This window comes from Mytilus galloprovincialis, chromosome 6 (genome assembly GCF_965363235.1).
Source record: "Mytilus galloprovincialis chromosome 6, xbMytGall1.hap1.1, whole genome shotgun sequence".
Lineage (NCBI taxonomy): Eukaryota > Metazoa > Mollusca > Bivalvia > Mytilida > Mytilidae > Mytilus > Mytilus galloprovincialis.
In genome coordinates, this window is record NC_134843.1 from 41147784 (window position 1) to 41168118 (window position 20335).

Genomic DNA, 20335 nt, shown 5'->3' on the forward strand with positions numbered 1-20335 from the left:
AAATAAATTGCATTACATGTTATATCTTATCTATAGTAAAATACTCCTTTAAAAAAGGCCATTCAAAGATAAAATTATCACCCACCTTAGTCGAATCAAATCTTTCATCAACTTATGGTCAGATCTTATGTTTTCGTATGTCATATGAATTCATACTATGCAGTTTTTTTCAATGGAAATTGTGATGTCATAATGCATTCTTAAAAGTAGGGAAACCTATGAAATGAGGATATTAAGATGTCTTGCATATAATTTTCTTTTTGTATTCTTACTTTTATGTAGACAATTAGTTCCTTTTAATAAATTGTACTAAATCTTTTCAAACTACATTTCATTTTCAGTGAAGGAAAAGCTAACATTAAAATATTAAATTACTTCTTTGTATAAATTAAACGTTTAGATTTCAATATAAAATTTAAAAGTCAAATTATGGTAATAGTTTATTGTTGGTGATTGAAAAAAAGTATTTTATACTGACTTTGAAGAATTCTTTTTGATAGCCAATGGGAACTCTTAAATTTTGTGTGTCATACAATGGCAGAAACAATTTTTGTGTGTAAATACTTAGCATGCTTAGTATTCAAATGAAAATTTCATGATTAAAAAATAAAAATAAAGTTGAATTGAGAAAGATTGAAATTTTGCTCATGCTAAAAACAAGAACGAGAACTTCTACAAATTTTAAAGATTTATCTTTGAATGGCCTTGTGTTACACCGTTGATATGTCATCTGTCATTTTATGCATAGCTTGATAGTTCACAGAAAATTGCAAGTACAGTTGTACTTTACTTATGTTGCTTATTGGTGGTTTTTAACGATCTTGACAGGTTGATGAGCCCTCACGCAGTCGGTATCATACAATTGAATATGATCAAAAGCTGTAATCCGAAACCATATTTTCCTATCACAATCTTTGTTTTAGAAATTATGTGTTAAAATATCTTCTTTGGTAAGACCTGCTCTTAATATATTAACTACAAGACATTTGTAAACAAAATTAATATATTAACTACAAGACATTTGTAAACAAAATTCAAACATGTTTTATTACTTATATCTGACAACGACATGTCTTGCGAACATCTTATTTGAAAGATTTTGTGATCTCTGAATATAAAGGGCCAAAATGGGGCCTAACAATAACTTCTTATTTACCAATATTTACGATATTAAACAGGGTCAATATTTAGGACAGATGATGACCATATAGCATGTGTCTTTTATGTGATATTTCTTTATTTATGTTGTTATGATTTTGTTGTAGTTTATGAATTTGTAAAAAATAATGGATTTTATTTGTATTGATAATTTATTGTAATCTATTATAAAGAAATAATTAAAGCAAAACAAGAAAAAAGGTGTTTTATTATCAATTTACAGTTATAGAACAAATTTATAAACAATTGCTGGCTATTGGTCATATAGCTCTCTAACTGTTTCAGTTCCTATACGTCTTTGGCTTTCAATTATTCAGCTTTGAGCATTCCTCATAAATGTAAATCCAGAAAATAATGTTTTCATTTTTGGAAAGTTTGCTATAGCAATAAACTTTCTTAAGGCATCGGCCTCTAACCGGAAAAGAGAAAGACTATCTTACTTTAGGAAGTGTGTCCTACTTCTAGATAATGTAGTACTGGTGTTTGAAAACTAATAATAGAAAGATGCTTTTGAAATTTTGAGCTCTTCTATTTTAATAGCATACAGCTTGAATTAAAATGTACGGAATTTTCATTGATAAATCAAATTATTCAACTTTATTTGAAAATGACAAATAAACACTACTTCGCGGATCTGCGCTATGCGGAAAGTAAAATCAATACACCTTATCGCTAATCCCGGCTGACCCGGCCGCTTGAACTTTTGACGCATACAACAATCACTTTTCCACTGTGGCGTCAGCTATTTTGTATTGTGATGTCAAAATTTTACGGGAACCTGTGTGATATCCAGTAATGGTGGACAAATAGCGATAAGGTGTATACACAATACACAAACGAGACAGCAGTTTCTACATTATGATTTTATCGGCATTCTCCAGACATGCGTCAGATCAAGGACATTTTAGTTATACGTCCTTGGTAAGATCCATATATGTGTGCCTCAAAACGGGAGTACTATAATCAGGGTTTCAAAGGTTTACTACCTTCCTCTGGTTGAAGAGAAAATTAATACTGTGTTTAAAATTTTTCATGACTGAACATTTTTCGTCACTTACTACAATTTTTACAAATGTTTATTCAATAGGTAAAAGCCTGAGAGTATCGGAAGTATCATGGACTTTGGTATCTCATCTCATCTCGGCCCACAACAAACTCAGACTATAATAACCTCTGCCTTTTACATATTCGGCATTAAAATTGGACTATAACAAAATTCGTAATTATACTAATAAAAGACTCCTAAACAAAGTTTTTGCTCAGTTCTTATTATTTTTCTTCTTGGGGTCTATTTAGTTGTATTTTGAGGGACCAACAGAAGGGAGGAATTTACTATAGAACATTATGGGATTTTTTTTTTTTAATTTTCAATAACTAATAAGTTTTATAACTTGAAAACAGTAAGTGACAGACACACATGGTTTTCAGTAATGATCACAGGACCATTAAACAAATCAAATTAATTAGATTTAGGTTGAGTCCATGGTGTCACCCCACCCAACCCCTCATGTTTGAGAACTTAAAAACAGTCAGATCCCCACCCCTAAACCATATATATTCTTATACCTTACAATAAAACAAATCAAATGAAATAAAAGGTGAGTCACCTGGGGTCACTCTCACCCCCTGGTTGTTTGAGAACTTATTAACAGTTGCGATCCCCACCCATATACCATATATATTATTGTATGGGACAATGAAATAAATCAAATGAAATATAGAGGAACTCCAGAGGGGTCAGTCACCCCACCCCTTTCTTTTTGAAAACTTGTAAACGGTTGAAATCTCCATCCCCTCAACCATATATATTTTTGTATGTGGCAACTAAACAAATCAAATGAAATAAAGTGGGTGTCCCTTTGGGTCAGCCCCACCCTCTCATGCCTGAGAACTTGGAAACGGTCGAGATCCCCACCCCTAAACCATATATATTTTTGTATGGGGCAACTAAACAAAACAAATAAAATAAAGTGGGAGTCCCTTTGGGTCAGCCCCACCCCCTCATGTCTGAGAACTTGGAAACCGTCAAGATCCCCACCCCTAAAACATATATATTTTTGTATCGGGCAACAAAACAAATTCAAGGAAACAAAGTGGGAGTCCCTTTGGGTCAGCCCCACCCCCTGTTGTTTGAAAACTTGGAAATGGTCAAGATCCCCACCCCTTAACCATATATATTCTTGTACTGGACAATAAAACAAATCAAATGCGAAAGAAGGCGAGTCCCCAGGGGTCATGGGGATAGAGATAAGTGTAAGCAGCAAGAATTTTCAGTAAAGTAAGATCTACAAACACATCACCATCCCCAAAACACAATTTTCTCATGAATCTACCTGTGTCCTTTGTTTAATATGTACATAGACCAAGGTGAGCAACACAGGCTCTTTAAAGCCTCTTGTTTTTATTAACACACTATTTACTGCATACATATTCCTTTGTATTTTTCTGACACATCTAACATCAGTTCAACACAGCTCTTATTTTCATAATCTAATTGTTTTACTTTTCATGTATAAGTAAGTTTAAATCTTATATAATTAAATTACTTTCAAAATATTGGATATATGTTTACTACTACAGGTATCTATAAGAACCCTCCCGCAATGCGGGAGTAAAAACAAACCTCAGGAGGTAGTTATCCATACAAAGTTTCACAATCTACTTGTATGGTTGTAAGGTGTATTGTTTAGTGGCAAGAATTTCATGTATATTTAGGGCAATAAAAATTTCAACAACACAATACTCAATAGGTTTTACTAAATGATCAAGCTTTCAAAATGTTAACGTTTTCGATTTCCAATGTCTATTTCAGTAAATTAAAGTTTGTAATATTAAGACTTAAGCTTGAAGTATCATATAATCTGTATAAACTATATGGATACCAATGTCAGAACATTTTGTGTTTATGTGTCATATCATAATAAACCATGCCAATCAGTCTTGGTATCCATGACAAATCATCAGCATTAGCGTTGGCTTTCTTATGTTGTACTGTTATACCACTGTCCCAGGTTAGGGGGAGGGTTGGGATCCCGCTAACATGTTTAACCCCGCCACATTATTAATGTATGTGCCTGTCCCAAGTCAGGAGCCTGTAATTCAGTGGTGGTCGTCTGTTTATGTGTTACATATTTGTTTTTCGTTCATCTTTTTTACATAAATAAGGCCGTTAGTTTTCTCGTTTGATTTGTTTTACATTGTCTTATCGGGGTCTTTTATAGCTGACTATGCGGTATGGGCTTTACTCATTGTTGAAGGCCGTACGGTGACCTATAGTTGTTAATGTCTTTGTCATTTTGGTCTTTTGTGGATAGTTGTCTCATTGGCAATCTTACCACATCTTCTTTTATTATATTTACCTGGTTTGTAGAAAATGTAATGATTGTGTGCAAAAAGCGCTGCAATCTAAATATGCCCAGGAGCATCTTATTTGTTCAGTTCTGTGACGACTGGCATAAGCTTTCACTGTTTTCTTGTTCTATCAAAGCACCAAGTCCTTGCATGGTTACTCAAAAAGGGGCTTATAATGAGGAAAACCAATTACTGGTGGTTTCTGAAATTGCGACATACTTACTTACTTACTGCCCGGTATGCCATCGGCATGTAGGGCAGCGACAAAGGTTCTCCATTTCTGTCTGTCTTTGGCCATCTGTTCTACTGTTCTAATGTATTGTCGTAATGCGCATCTTGTGCAGAAAAAAATTGGTACCGTTATTGTTATTACTACCACTGGTTCGATGCCTCTGCTGGTGGACTGTTAGTCCCCGAGGGTATCACCAGCCCAGTAGCCAGTACTCCGGTACTGGCATGAAAATACGGATTTTTTTGTTTTATTAAAATTTGCTGTTACAAAATATTAGAAATTATTATAAATTGAAAAATGTATCTCCCTCATGCAAAGCTCTTGGTTCCTTTCATGGAATTGGCTATACTTTTTAGAACTTTTGGATTATAGCTCTTCATCTTTTATATGAGCTTTGGATATCAAATATTTTGGCCATGAGTATCACTGAAGAGACATGTATTGTCGAAATGCGTATCTGGTGCAGAAAAATTGGTACCGTTATTGTTATTACTACCACTGGGTCGATGCCTCTGCTGGTGGACTGTTAGTCTCTGAGGATATCACCAGCCCAGTAGCCAGTACTCCGGTACTGGCATGAAAATACGGATTTTTTGTTTTATTAAAATTTGCTGTTACAAAATGTTAGAAATTATTATAAATTGAGGAATGTATCTCCCTCATGCAAAGCTCTGATTCCTTTCATGGATTTGGCTATATTTTTTGGAACTTTTGGATTATAGCTCTTCATCTTTTATCAATATTTTGGCCATGAGTATCACTGAAGAGACATGCATTGTCGAAATGCGCATCTGGTGCAGAAAAATTGGTACCGTTATTGTTATTATTCTCCATGTTTTGTTCATGGTCCTCAGTTCTCCTCCTATAGTACGTCTCCATGTGTTTTTTGGTCTTGTGATGGAATTACTATCTCTTTTAATCACATGCCCAATCAATTTCCAACGCCTTCTCACTAATATTGTACCCGTGCTATCTTGCTGACACTGGTTTAGAAGATCTTATTAGATAATTTGTTTGGCCAGAAAATGCGCAGGATTCTCCTTATGCTTTTGGTATGGAAAACTGACAGTTTGTTAAGATCGACGTCTGTCATCCTCCAGCATTCTGATCCGTATAACATAGTAGATAGTACACAACTCTGGTACAGTTTTAGTTTGGTCTTCTTACAGTACTGTGATAATTTTCATACATTGTTAAGTGATCTAAATACTAGTATATTCCTGGCTTTGTTCAATCTATTCCTGATGTCATTTCCTGCATCTCCATCGTTTCTTATTGTACTTCCTAGGTATGTAAATGTTTCTGTAATGGGGAGATCTTTTCCATCTACTAGGATAGGAGTTGGGTTATTGATGTTTAGGGTCATGACTTCAGTTTTGGTTTGGCTGATTTTAAGTCCAACTTGACTAGCAAAAGTATTTAGGCGGTTTGTCTTCTCTTGTAAGTGGTGGTGGGTATGCGATAAAAGAGCAAGATCATCAGTAAATCAAGATCCTCCAATGTTGATGAAATGTTCCATCTTATTCCCCTTCGAGCATCTTCCGTTGTTTTTCTCATTACCCAGTCAATGACGACATTGAAAAGAAGAGCAGACATCACACAGCCTTGTCTAACTCCTGTTTTTTTTTTACCTCAAACCAGATGGTGCCTGCCCTACACTGCAAGTGAAATTGTTGTAGAAACTTCTGATGAGTTCAACTATTTCTTTTGGAATTCCATTTGATCTGAGTATTCGCCACAAGGTCTTTCAGATGATACTGTCAAAAGCCTTCTGAAAATCCACAAAGTTGATGTAGAGCTGTCTTTGCCATTCTGTACATTGTTCGATGATGCTACGTAAAGCAAAGATTTGATCAATGCACCCTCTACCTTTACGGAATCCTGCTTACTCCTCTCTTAGCTGTTTATCAATTGCATCTATTATTCTTTGGATAATAATTTTTGCCATGATTTTACTTGGGTTTGACAATAGAGTTATACCTCGCCAGTTGTTACAATCCCTTAGAGCTTCTTTCTTGGCTAACTTTATTATTATGCCTTTTGTCAATCGTCAGGTATTATTTTCCTTCCCATATTGAAGTAAATAGAGATTGAAGAATTTAAGCTGCAAGTTCTGGGTCGACTTTGAAAAGTTCTGCATTAAGATTGTCTTGCCCTTGTGATTTGTCATTTTTAATGCTTTTATTGCTGTTAGTATTTCCTGTCTTTCCGGTAAGTTGGTATTTATTTCCAAATCTTGAATTGCCTCAATTATAATTGCTTCTTCCTCTGGAGCTGGTCTGTTGAGTACTTCTTTAAAGTGTTCTGCCCATCTGGCTTTCTGTTCTTCTTCTGTTGTCAATAGCCTCCCATTTTTGTCTTTTATATGGACATCATTATTAATATTGATATTGATATTCGAAATTTACCACAGATTTCTCTTGTTATCTTGTAATTTTTTGCCTGTTCACCCTTTTCAGCTGCTTCTTCTGCGTTTAGCAAGGTCTTCAATGTAAGCTCTTTTGTCTGCTCTAGCCATTTGCTTAACATTTTTGTCAAAAACTCTATAGCTGGCTTTGTGTCTTTCTTGTAGCCTTTCTGATTTTGTGTCCAGTATTTTCTTATTCATATGGCGTCTTTCTTCTAAGTACCTGGTGTTATCCATTTCCTCACCTTTTTGCCCTGCTTAAAACCAAGACAGTCCTGGCTAGTTGTTTCGTATATTGTTCTTATTTCATCCCATTTTGAGTTGACTTCTGTTGATTCTAATGGGACCATATCAGGATTATCTGCCAAAGCTTGAAATAAAATTAACGGTACCAATTTTCTTGCACCAAATGCGCATTTCGACAATACATGTCTCTTCAGTGATGCTCGTTGCCAAAATGAACTTATTCTTCAATTGAAGGATGAATGCATTCTTTATTTTATGATCTTGTAGTTTTTCAATGTCATAACGTGTAGGAACAAGTGTTTTACGTCCTGTACTTCTCAATTTCATCTTAATATTTGCAGTAACAAGGTGATGGTCACTACCAACATCTGCTCCCTCTTAACTTTAACATCTAGTAATGAACGTCTCCATGTACCATTTATCATAAGTTGGTCGATCTGGTTCTTATCCCTTCCATTTGAAGAACACCATGTTAACCTATATATATCTTGATGGGGAAAGAGTGTTCCTCCTACAACCAGGTTGTAAGCTGCACACCAATTACGACTTAATGTTGTTTAAGACTATCTTGCACTACATCACCAGTTTTATAGTTGCTTATAGTTTGATTTGCACCTCCTAAATTTTTTACACTGGTATACATATGCCCTGTGACTTGGATGGAGATTTGACTCATTGAGACTCATACCACATCTTCCTATATCTATATGATAAAGACCGTGTGATCTTACTGATGTCGTTCACAAATTTTCTGTAGTAACCAACAAAGCTTTGAAACTTTCTTACTTCTGATGATATAGGTTTTGGTCAATCCTTTACTTTCTCTAACTTATTTGGAACAGAGTTGATGTTATCTTAAAATGTCAGGAAAATGGCCATTGTTTATATTAAAGTTCGTTTCTGTGTGTGTTACATTTTAGTGTTGTGTTTCTACTTCTCTTATATTTGATGTGTTTCCCTCAGTTTTAGTTTGTGACCCGGATTGGTTTTTTTCTCAATTAATTTGTGAATTTCGGTATACTACTGTTGCCTTTATTATTCATACCATTCTTGGAAACGACATGGCCAATATACTTTACTTTCTCTTGGAAAAAGAGTGACAACTTCATAGAAACATGAAGATGTGTTATGAATGCCAATGAGACAACATTCCACCCAAGTAACAATTTGCAGATTTCTACCTTCAACACAGAGCCTTGGCTCACTCCGAACAGCAAGGCCCCCAAAATGACTAGTGTATTACAATCCAAACATGTAAAGCAAAAGTTTAATCTATATAAAACGAAAAATGATAATTGAGAAACACTTATGAAATAAGTTTTGTGTTGTTCACGCATCGGTGACAATATTGATGCGACTGTCATACAAGTGAGAGGTTTAGCTAGCTATAAAACCGGGTTCAATCCACCATTTTCTACATAAGAAAATGCCTGTACCAAGTCAGAAATATGACAGTTGTTATCCATTCGTTTGATGTGTTTGAACTTTTGATTTTGCCATTCGATTGGGGACTTTCCTTTTTGAATTTTCCTTGGAGTTCGGTATTTTTGTGATTTTACTTTTTATGAACCCCATCAGCAAACGACAACCACTGAACAACAGGTTCCTGACTTAAATGCAGCGGGTTTAAACACTTTAAAAGGCCATAACCTTCGCCCTTACCTAAAACTAATATAGTATAAAATATCAACTCGATCAAAAAGAAACATTAACAAAAACAAGAAAACATAAAATGGCGTTAGATTTAATAGTGCAACTTTAAATATGAGAATTTCCTTCGGAGTACAGAAATATTTTTTACAAAATAGATTTGCTGTTCAGATTACGTGAACAAAAGTGAAAATCTATGGCAATGCACAACAAAAACAGTGAGACGAGTTTTAACACAAAATCAGTTAACTTTTAATAACAAAATCGCATTACAAATTGTGCCATATTCGTATAGGTCGTATTAACAGAGACATATAATACATTATATGTCTCTGGTATTAACAAGAAAGTATTTCAGTCCTCTTTTCTGTACTCTGTTGAACTTTCTCCAAGACGATCTAGGTTTTCATCATTGCTGTCAGAGTAAATGATGAGGTCGTCTAGAATAATACACACACAAAACATTTTTAAGATATTGAGATGAAAGTTGCCTAAATTCAAATCCATCTGATATGTTGATGAGCTGTTGAAAAGCCTAAATAAAAGATATTGAAATTAATTAATCCTAGAGGTCCTACTGTAAAGACTTCCATTGCTTAAGCTCTGCTTGATGATATCCAGACTTCATATCAAGTACGGTATACAAGCTGTTTCCATCAAGTGTGCCTAGGATCTTTTCACTCGTTGGAAGTGCATAGGAATCACGAACCATGTGGTTGTTAAGATGTCTACAGTCAATGCACATTTTCCCCATCTATCTGTCTACAAAGGTCAACGTTCGACCATGGATAATAAAATGTACAAATGATACCAGCTGCCAGAAGATGTTGAAGACGGTTGCAAACTTCTTCTAACATTGTTAATGTGATGTGTCAAAATCGCTTCTTTATTGTTTTTTTTTTTGTGTGCCCCACTGTAGTCAATGGGAAATATCAAAGAGTACCCTTGACCGTCAATCCTTCCGTTCGTCTAATTTTTGTTTCCGCACTTTAGTTGTACAAATTTTGTAAATTTCACACAAAGCCAAGAAACAAAATTACAGAAATCCACACAGTAACTTAGACTAAGTTTCTCAATCAAATTTACGAAACTCATATACAATGCTCAGAACCCCAACTTGCAAACATAGTTCAAATTTGAGCAGTCAGTCTAGAGTTATGCCACTTTATAACTTTGAAAATTGCATAGCTTAAGGAGAGCATTCGTGTCTACGGGACACATTCTTCTTTTATCTTTCTTCAAGTCTGTAACATGAGCTCTATCAGTGTGACCAATGTAAGATATCTGAAGTACTAAAGATATCTCTTAACTGACAAAGCAATTGCTTTGTTCATTATCTAGTAGATCTGTTGGTAGACGTACATCAGCACTTGTTGTAACATGAGCTCTATCAGTGTGACCAATTTAAGATATCTGAAGTACTAAAGATATCTCTTAACTGACAAAGCAATTGCTTTGTTCATTATCTAGTAGATCTGTTGGTAGACGTACATCATCACTTGTTGTAACATTTTTATTATGTTCATAAATTTTTTTTCAGAACCTTCCTCCGATAAAAATTTTTTTTCTTATGAGAAGGAAAGCAAATTTTTTTTTTTCCTATAATGTGGAACAGAAATACATTTTTTTTTCTCAAAACCATAAAATTTACATTCATTTTAATTTTTTAATTGATGTAAAATGTAAAGTGCATGGCTCTGCCTGTATCCTGGCATTGGCTGTTGTCTCTGTTGTTTTTTTTAGCCCACTTTCTACATTATGATATTCTCTGAGTCCGTCATACAGGTACCACAGTCCTTGAATTTTAATACTGCAATTGAAGTGGCCACCATTGCCATATGTAATGGCAAAGAGTGAGTAGCTCCAAATTATAAACATCCACTGTTTCCAACTATGATAATTGACATTCCATTGAAAAAAGAGGTATAAAGAATGATACCGAATGATACAAAGGAAAATACTACCGGTATACAAGCCTGTGTCCTACACAATCAGGGCTACTTTAAAAGACTGCTTTAATATGATACCATATCTATCCCTGTTATAAAATGACCATATCATGTTTATAATAGTTGCAGTTTTAAGTATGTCTTAATGTAGTAGCATACATACGGGAGATTTGGAATGCTTTTAAATATTTCTGGATCAAACACTATTACAGGAAAATACAAAAAGTAATAAGGTATAAATATAAATCTTAGCTTAATCTGTAGACTGGACAGATGTTTATAATCTGCTGTTCCACTGTCTCAACTGTTGTTATTTTCACTATTCTCAAATTCAGCAGTGCAAAATTTTTTTTCAAGCAGGTAACAGCATAATTTGTTTTTAGCTACAGTGCAAAACATAATATTTTTTTCGTTCAGCTAGGCCATCAAAATATTTTTAAAAAAAAAATCCCAGGCCCCCCCAGATAAGAAAATGGTTGTTGCCTTATGAGGGATAAATGACTAAATTTGTTGGAATGTCAACACTAAAAGTTTTGAAGTAGACATACCGGCTTTGCTGTACACAAGGACGTCTAATATACGTCCTTGCTGTACACTAGTACACCTGCCATATTGTTCCTGCAGGGAAAAGATGTTTCGATTCCTGCTACAGTGTTATTAACCTTATAAAAACCGTAATATCTTATCTTATTTATGGAAGTTGCTACTAGTGATTTTCTTGTTCATTCATTGTCATCTGAGTTGGACCTTAGTATCATTCTTTAGTTTGTTTCTGAAGGTGCAATATATTTAATAGGATGATATTTAACATCTTCTTTGTGAATTTGTATCGGGACAATTTGTCAATCTAAAGTATTTTGTATAGTTGACAGCCAGTGTTAGCTAAAACATTCACGTTGTGTCTCTGGTCTACGTCTCAAAAATCTTCTCCTGAAACAATACTTTTAATTAGATTTGCTCTAATTGTTTCTTTTAAACAACATGCATAACCACTATAGAACCCTGTGTATTGACTGTGATTGCTGCCGTGTAAGTGTAACATTTGATTTTGTATAAAATGAATTCTATGAGATAGAATTTTGAAATAAATTGTGAAAAGAGAGGTTTTATTACATGCTTTAAGAAAATAAAAAGAAAAAAGGGGGTCACCGAACTTGTTTTCTTGCTACAAGTAAAAATAAAAAAAAATCCTATAAGTCCAGTATAATTTTTTTACTGTAAGAGTTATCTTCCCTTAAATGGCTCATTTGAAAAAATGATTCTAAAAACAAAAGAAAATGAATATTTGTTCAAATATTTTGGTTAATACAATAAATCACCAAGTTTTCCTTATATAAACAAACAGTTTAACCATAAAACTGTAAATCTGTCTCAAAAATTGCAGATTAGGGCAAATAACTAGACCAATTTTGTACTGTGATTGTACAATCCAAGATGGCGGTATACCATGTATCTACCTTAAATAGTCATTAAAGTTTGGTTCACAACAGACCCTCATTGTCAATACTAGATTAAGCAAACTTTCTTTATCTGTTGAATTATTTTGAATGTATATACATTTCTCTAATTCTTCGTGAATTTATTCCTTTCTGCACCCATTGTATAACAAAATTTAATCAATGTGTGGTTCATTTGATTTCAGTTCATCATTGGTTAAAATCTGATTATGACGTCGAATTTTCTTGCTTTCCTCTGAATTTCCCTATTGTGACGGCATGAAAAAAGATGACCATGCCTGATGACATCACATAGAAAGAACACATCTTTTTTGAAGATCATTCGTAAAGAAGGAATAAGTTTGCCTGTATATTGTTTGAAAATCATTAGAGAAACAGATTCCACCACCAAATCTTGTGTAATACAATATATTTATCCACTCGAGACAGTTAAATTTTAAATATTTAAAAATTTAACTGTCTATAGTGGATAAATATCGTATAACACTTGATGCAGTTGTAGAATCTATATTTATCTGACAAACATTATTTGATAATAAACTTAAACTAATAGATTTATGAGTAATTGATTTTTACAGCATTTTACATGAGTTATACATCAGGTGCATACCTGCCAACTTTTCAAAATGCCCATAGGGGTTTTCCGTGCAAGATGGCTGCCATAGTCATAAAAAACCTTCAAGGGGGTCTTCAAATACATTTTAATGTTGGTTTTTGGCTTCTTCATACTTTTATCAGCTTAAAGTCATTGTAAAACTAATTGTTTTGTTTAAAATTGTGGACAAAATTGCTCTTTCAAAATTTTAATTTGGGAGCCTCCATGGGGGAAATCCCCCGCAAATAGTGACAGTTGGCAGGTATGCAGGTGCCACACATGGAGCTGGATCTGCTTACCCTTTGGAGCACCTAAGATTATCCTTGTTTTTATATAGGGTTCATGTTGCTCAGTCGTTAGTTTCCTATGTTGTGTTTTGAAAACTGTTGTTGTCTTTTCGTTATTTTTTATTTTTGCCTTGAAATTGCCAGTTTTGAGTAAGAATATCCCTTAAGTATCATTATCATCTCTTCGAAAACTGGAGAGTGTAAACTCTTGTGTAATTAACCTTTCAAACATTAAATAGGTTCACATTTTGCAAATGCTATTCACAACATTATAATCTTGGTACCTTTGATAACTAATTAAACACTTTACTCTTTCAATAAGCAAACACTGAGACATAACTATTAGGGCATAATTGAACTAAGACAATTTAAAATAGTTTTTTTATTACACACAACACTTACAAAAATGTGATTCATAAAATAGAAACAATACAAAGCTACTGTATGCACAAAAGCACCACTAATCTATATATAAATTTTCTTAGTACCAAATGAGATATACAACAAAATATAATGGGCACTTTATGCTTCTGAGAGTTTAAAATGAAATGAAGTACCTAATGAAATATGAGTCAATTAAGTCCCTCGAACAAGTTAAATAAAGGGAGACAATTCAAATTATCTCCCATTGTCAGGAAGTTATATCAAAGGGAGATAATTGACTTATTTTTCTCACATAGTTAGTTTTTCATTTCCAACTGTTTTATAACAAAACTAATGATATTCTTTAATATACTGTAGTCTTTATTGAGACAATTTCAGGATGAGCATTTGTAAAATCTCTTAAAGTAAAACTTGTTAGCTCTGATTTTTTATGATAAGCTGTAAGCGATGTAGGATCCAAGAAAAATAAAAAATTGGGAAAAAATGTTTAAACTGCTTTTATTCTACCATAAACACGGAATGTTTGAACTGAATTATAATGGGACAGTATGAAGCTCTAATTTGGTAATAAAATCAGAATATCACTAAATTTCATACAAAACCACAATATTTTTAAGACTATGTTTTTTTAATGAAATTTTAGCTATTATTTAGATACAAGTTAGCACAATTAATAATTGAATAGCTCTATTAAAAGCAAGTCTTTATACATACTATTGAAAAGCACTATTAAAAGCAATTGTTAAAAAGCACTTTGAAACACAAATATTTAGAAACACCATTATGAACATTTATTTGAAGCATTATAGAAAATTTCAAAAGCAATATTTATATAATCAGACAAAAGCACTATTTATGTAATCATTCAAAAGCTCTATTAATTTAATCTATCAAAAGCACTATTTATTTAACCACTCAAAAGCACTGTTTACTTCTTCAGTCAAAAGCACTATTTATTTAACCACTCAAAAGCACTATTTACTTCTTCAGTCAAAAGCACTATTTATATTATTATTCAAAAGCACAATTAATTTTATCAGTCAAAAGCACTATTTATATTATTATTCAAAAGCACAATTAATTTTATCAGTCAAAAGAGCTATTTATGTAATTATTCAAAAGCACTATTAGATTTATCAGTCAAAAGCACCATTTTGTGTAATTATTCAAAAGCACTATTATAAACAATTGTGTAGAAGCACAATTTAAAGCAATTATTCAAAAGCACTATAAAGCAATTATTCTAAATTTTAACTGGCATGTTAAATCAAGATTATATAATTAAATCACAAAACATTTTATTATTTTCTTATCAAAAAGCATGACAGTTTTTTTTTTAACCATGTGTTACCTTTATCTCGTTCAAGAAAAATATCTATATGATTACTTTACGAAATATTGAATTTATTTACTCATAAAATGACTTAGCATGTACTGTGAATTCATTATTATTTATGATATATAATTTTTGTGGATTTGTGTGTGGATAGATGTAAACCACTAATTCAAGTATTCAACAAATGCGTTTTTAATTGGGTGTTATTATTCAAGTATTTTATCAAACCACAAAAGTCGTTTCCCATGAAAATTAATGAATCCAAAATTGATTACTTTTATCATTTTGTTTTAATTCTTTGTAAGGTTCTATTTTCATATTTGATATTATCAACCTTGTATTATTATTATTATCTTATTGGAATTTCTATTACCTCATTTATATGTGAATGTTAAAAAATAAGTTTTGATTTCTTATTTCGTCTTGATAGTTAATAAATACTAAACACAACACTACAGATTTATATATGTATACATTGGTTAAAATTTCATCAAAATCAGACAAACATTTCTGAGAAAGCACTTAAAAATATGTGGTTTTGTATGAAATATATGAAAATTTGTGGGTTTGAAAGTGACCACTAAATTATGGCCACATACTGTATTTAAGGGTAGGTAGGGGCTATCTACAAAAAAATGTGTCACAACCAATATTGGATCATCACATAGCCAACAAATTGTTCATAATATAACATATTGCAAGCTGAAACAGCAACTAATGATTAATACTGCATTTTTGTTATTAAAAGTTGAATCTTGTAATATATTAACTGACCTATAAAACTCAAATTATAACACTTTTTTTATGTTAATATTTTCACAATAAAATATTGTTTACATCAATTGACCTATACAGGTAAATATGCATAATCAATGTTTGAGCAGAGTATTTCAGGGGAGATAATTCAGTGATAAAGGGAGTTTGTAACTAACAAAATCAAACATAAGTTTAAGAAATTTTGCTACTAACAATATCCTATTATTATAAAATCAGGAAATTATCTCCCCTGAAATTTTGAGTAACTTAAGTACAGATTGTCATAATAAAAAGAAAATTACTTTTTATTCAATAATATCAAAGTCTAAAAATAAACATCCGAAATTCAACACATAATCAGGCCAGCAAAGTTACTGCCGAAATTTTTTTACGATGAAATTTCATGGGTGACATTTATTTTCTTTTTGTCATTAAAACTTTTTATAGATGAACAAATTTTCATGTGAACTTTCTGTTTATTTGTTAAGAGGAAAAAAACAACCGTGTGAGCTGTAAGTAAAATCATTGTGTGAATTTGAATTCAGTATGAAGGATTGCTGTGCTGTGCTGAATTTTCACATGGTCTACCGTATAAAAATTACCATAAGGAAAATACAAATAACAACAAATCTCTACTGTAAAATTACATTGTTGCAAAAAATTATGGCACAATTTGGAAGGTACTCAAGACTAGATAATCTCTGATTATTAATTGGTGAGAAATTTCTTATATAAGTGTATTTATCTACATAAAAGTAAACACACAGAAGATCAAGATTAAGGCTAATATCGAATATCAACTTATGATCACTGTCCTCATATAAAATGAGTTTAAACGTAAAATTTCATAAAGCTTTCATTAATATTACATATGCTAATATTCAAAGCTTTGTTAATTAACATTTAACATATATACATGAAGAAAAAAAACTTTATCAATAAGTGCATGAGTATATTACAAAAGCATAAATAAACAGTCACATTTAGTTATCAATAAAATCTTTCTGTTATTCTTAAATTGATCAACTCTAGTATGTATTTTGAAACAACCTAGATTACTCTATGTAGCAAATCTATAGTTTTGAAATGCTGTTCTGCTTTTTACTAAGAAATATCCAACTAGAATTGTCTACTTAGTAAATAATCCTACTGATTCTTGAAAAAAAAATCCTTCAAAATTCATAGCTATTACATATCTAGCCTACAGATCAATATTCCAATCTATATTAGGACTCTACTGGACATTACAATACTTTCATCTTTTCAAAATGATTTATCTAGAGAGAACAATGCAAGCACATAATTAACTGGACTCTTAATATACTAAGTTTTCTATTTGGGAAATTCCTAAAAATATAAATTGCTCACAAAAATAATTTGGTTCACAATAATTATTCTAGACAATGATATTTATGGCATGCTTGTAATGTGTCAGAGAAATAAACCTTGCCTTTTTTCTCTTGTGCCATTTTATTGATAACTATTGTGTAACTTGTTATATAATATGTTTCGAATATGAGGTATAAATGTATATAAAGTAATAAACAATGCTATAAAATAAACTAAAACTGTTAATGCTTGATAATGATAGACATTGGTCAGTGGTCAGCGGTCAGCAACTATAAATTTATTACCCTGCTTTTAAAACCATTACAGGATAACAACGCTATATGAATATTTTATGAATCTTATTTTACAATATTAAAGCTGGAACTACATGTATATTTAAATTTATATCAACAATTTTGAACTTACATAATGCAAATTTCAATGATTTTTATATTTGAATATTTTTATAAATGATATTGAATTTGTCTTCTCAAAACAATACTGTGTGTTAGTTTCAATGAATTTCATCCTTTTTAAGAAAAAATTCTCAGAGATACAGCAATTAAAAGATGAAATATGATATATTGATGAATAATATATAAACATATTCATATTTAAAACCTTCTGTAGCTTATTTCAAACTCACACAAAAAAAATTGCAAGCTCTACCGATTTTTCATAAATTATGGACCATTTTCCTCAACAAGATTTTTTATTTTCCTGTGATAATAGCTACAGAAGGATTTACAAATGTCAAAAAGCAAGTAATATTGCAATGCCAGGATAAAAAGAACTTTAGACAATTATCTTTTAACATTCATGACAACAGAAATATACATCAAATGTATCAAATACAATCATACCAATTACAAAAAAGAAACTTAACATTATGAGCACATGAGTCTAACTGATAAATACATGAGATGATGTCATAATTTAATGATGTAGTATTAGTATTAAATAATGTGCATATAATTACACACATATTAAAACAGGACAACATTGTTCTACATATAAGCCTTAACTTACAACACAGGAACTTGGTCCCTAATATTACAACAAATCCTACATGCTAGTTATTAACTGATTAAAAGTTATTTTGAGAAAAAAAAGCTTTTTTTTTTGTGAAAATGTTCAAACTATATCCATTTTGCTTTGCTACTGTTCAAATTTATTCAAATTGTTACTAAAGTGATTTAAGATTCAGCAAACGAAAATCAAATTTGCTTCACCAGAACAATTTAACTTTACCGCTGAATAGATTTAATAAATAGAAAAAATATTTATATAATGAAGAACAATATTTTCTTTAAAGGATGAAATTTTAATGGCTCATTTCAGAGGAAAAATTGTTTAAAGTTTGTCACTCAAAACAATTATATATATCATTTCATAGTAATAAACTAATAAGATTTAAATAAATGGTTTACACAATAAACACAGGTTTCTCAGAACTTTCAAACTTTTCAATCCAAATTGGCATTAAATACATATGTAGCTATCTTCCCTACCGCAGAACTAAGGGGAGACAATTCAAATTATCTCCCTTTATTTCTTATGAGACTAAAAGGAGGCTGTGTATTACTACCCCTTTGTTAATCCATAAAGAAGACAACTTTCAAATGTTTTCAATGTTTGGAATGTTATTTTATGAATAGTTTTTTAATTTTTGCATAAAATCAAATCTTTCTTAGGTTAAATTTTCTACTGTATTGCTTTAAAAAAATCAATAACAAATAAAAGTGTATAACAGAAACTTTCAGCGCTTGTAGAACTTTACAAATAAATCTTTTAAACTATCTCAGTGTGTATTTACAGTACTAGATGAATATTCTAAAAGAAACATTTGAAATTTTGAACACCTGAATATTGAATTGAATAGTTAAGATCCTGAGGTTAAAAAAATATAACAAATATATACAAAAAAATTTGACCTACTAACGAAATATTCCTACTTACTTTATAACTATTTTTGGTAAATCTAAAAAAAATATACAAGTTTAACTAATTTATAATTGAACATATCATTATATTTTTTATAATAATATCAGTAATAAAAATACCAGTATTAAAACCTGTGTTATGTTAAAATACGAAGATCAAAACATTTGTTCAGCCTTTTTATGTTGCTGAATTCAAGCTATTAATAATAAATAACTACAAATGGAAGTCTTTCTCAACAGCTGTTTCTTCTGAAACATGGAGTGTTTTCCTCTATTTCGATAAAATATGTTGATAAACATTTCTTAACTTCTCAAACTTTTCATGCTAAAATGCTTTTTAAAAATTTTCATTCAAAAAAAAATATTTGCATTCTTCCTTTAAAATAATAAGAAAGCGGTATGAAACTGGAAGATAAACAAAATCATCCCTTTTCTTTTAATTTTTTATAATAAAGTTTAGTTTTAAATGATATAATTCTAATATCGAAAATGCCATTAGATTTGAAAAATAAATATCTATCATTTAAAAAAAAATGCCCAATCCTGCAACAAGCAATATACTTTGGAATAATCAAAGTTCCAATATTAAAGGCAAGAAAATTGAAAACGATTTTTTCTTTACAGCAAATATATCATTTTGAACAACAAAATTGTATAAAATACACCTACAAGTTTGAAAATAAAAAACAATTCAATTATTGTATTAAAAGTTAAGAATTTAAGAAAAATACAAACACCTTAACAGGTCTTCACTTCATGTAACATGTATATTGTTTTTTGTTTCTTTCTGTCTTTAAATTTCTGTGTTCTTTCCTTAATCACACACTCCATTTTCTATTAGAATGTTTAAATAGAAATTGTAAAAGTAAACATTAAATTTCATTTCTTTCCTTTATTCTTTGCCTCCGTCAGTTACATCCTTTGTTTCTTCTTTAGGTGAGGCTGGTTTATCTTGGTCCTCTGGTTTGGCTTCTTCTGCCTCCTCAACCTGAAAATCACATTCAGAATGTACAAATCTCAAGATAAATTTTAGCAGTAAAATCTTTCAGATTTTTTTTTAGAAAATACCTTAGAAAACTCAAGAAATTTAAATGTGATTAAGCCATAGCAAAATACTATAAAGTTTTATCATATTCATTATATTTCCACTTTCTCTCAACCTCTAATTTCAAAAACTTGGTACATGTTATAATCATACTTCTCAAACCTTATTTCTCTGATTTTGTGGTCATTAGAGTTAAAAAATGTACAACCT

The 20335-nt window shown here is 31.3% G+C and overlaps 1 protein-coding gene across 4 annotated transcripts in view; it reads right to left on the minus strand.

Annotated features, from left to right (window-relative positions):
* Window positions 1-13699: 13699 nt before the first annotated feature.
* Window positions 13700-20335, minus strand: part of LOC143079584 (neural cell adhesion molecule 2-like) — a 96324-nt gene continuing 89688 nt past the window's right edge. For all 4 annotated transcript variants that reach the window (XM_076254995.1, XM_076254996.1, XM_076254994.1 and 1 more), the window contains one exon: window positions 13700-20068. In XM_076254995.1, coding sequence (XP_076111110.1) covers window positions 19973-20068 — 96 coding nt within the window. In that variant the 3' untranslated portion in view covers window positions 13700-19972. The remainder of the gene's footprint in view (window positions 20069-20335) is intronic.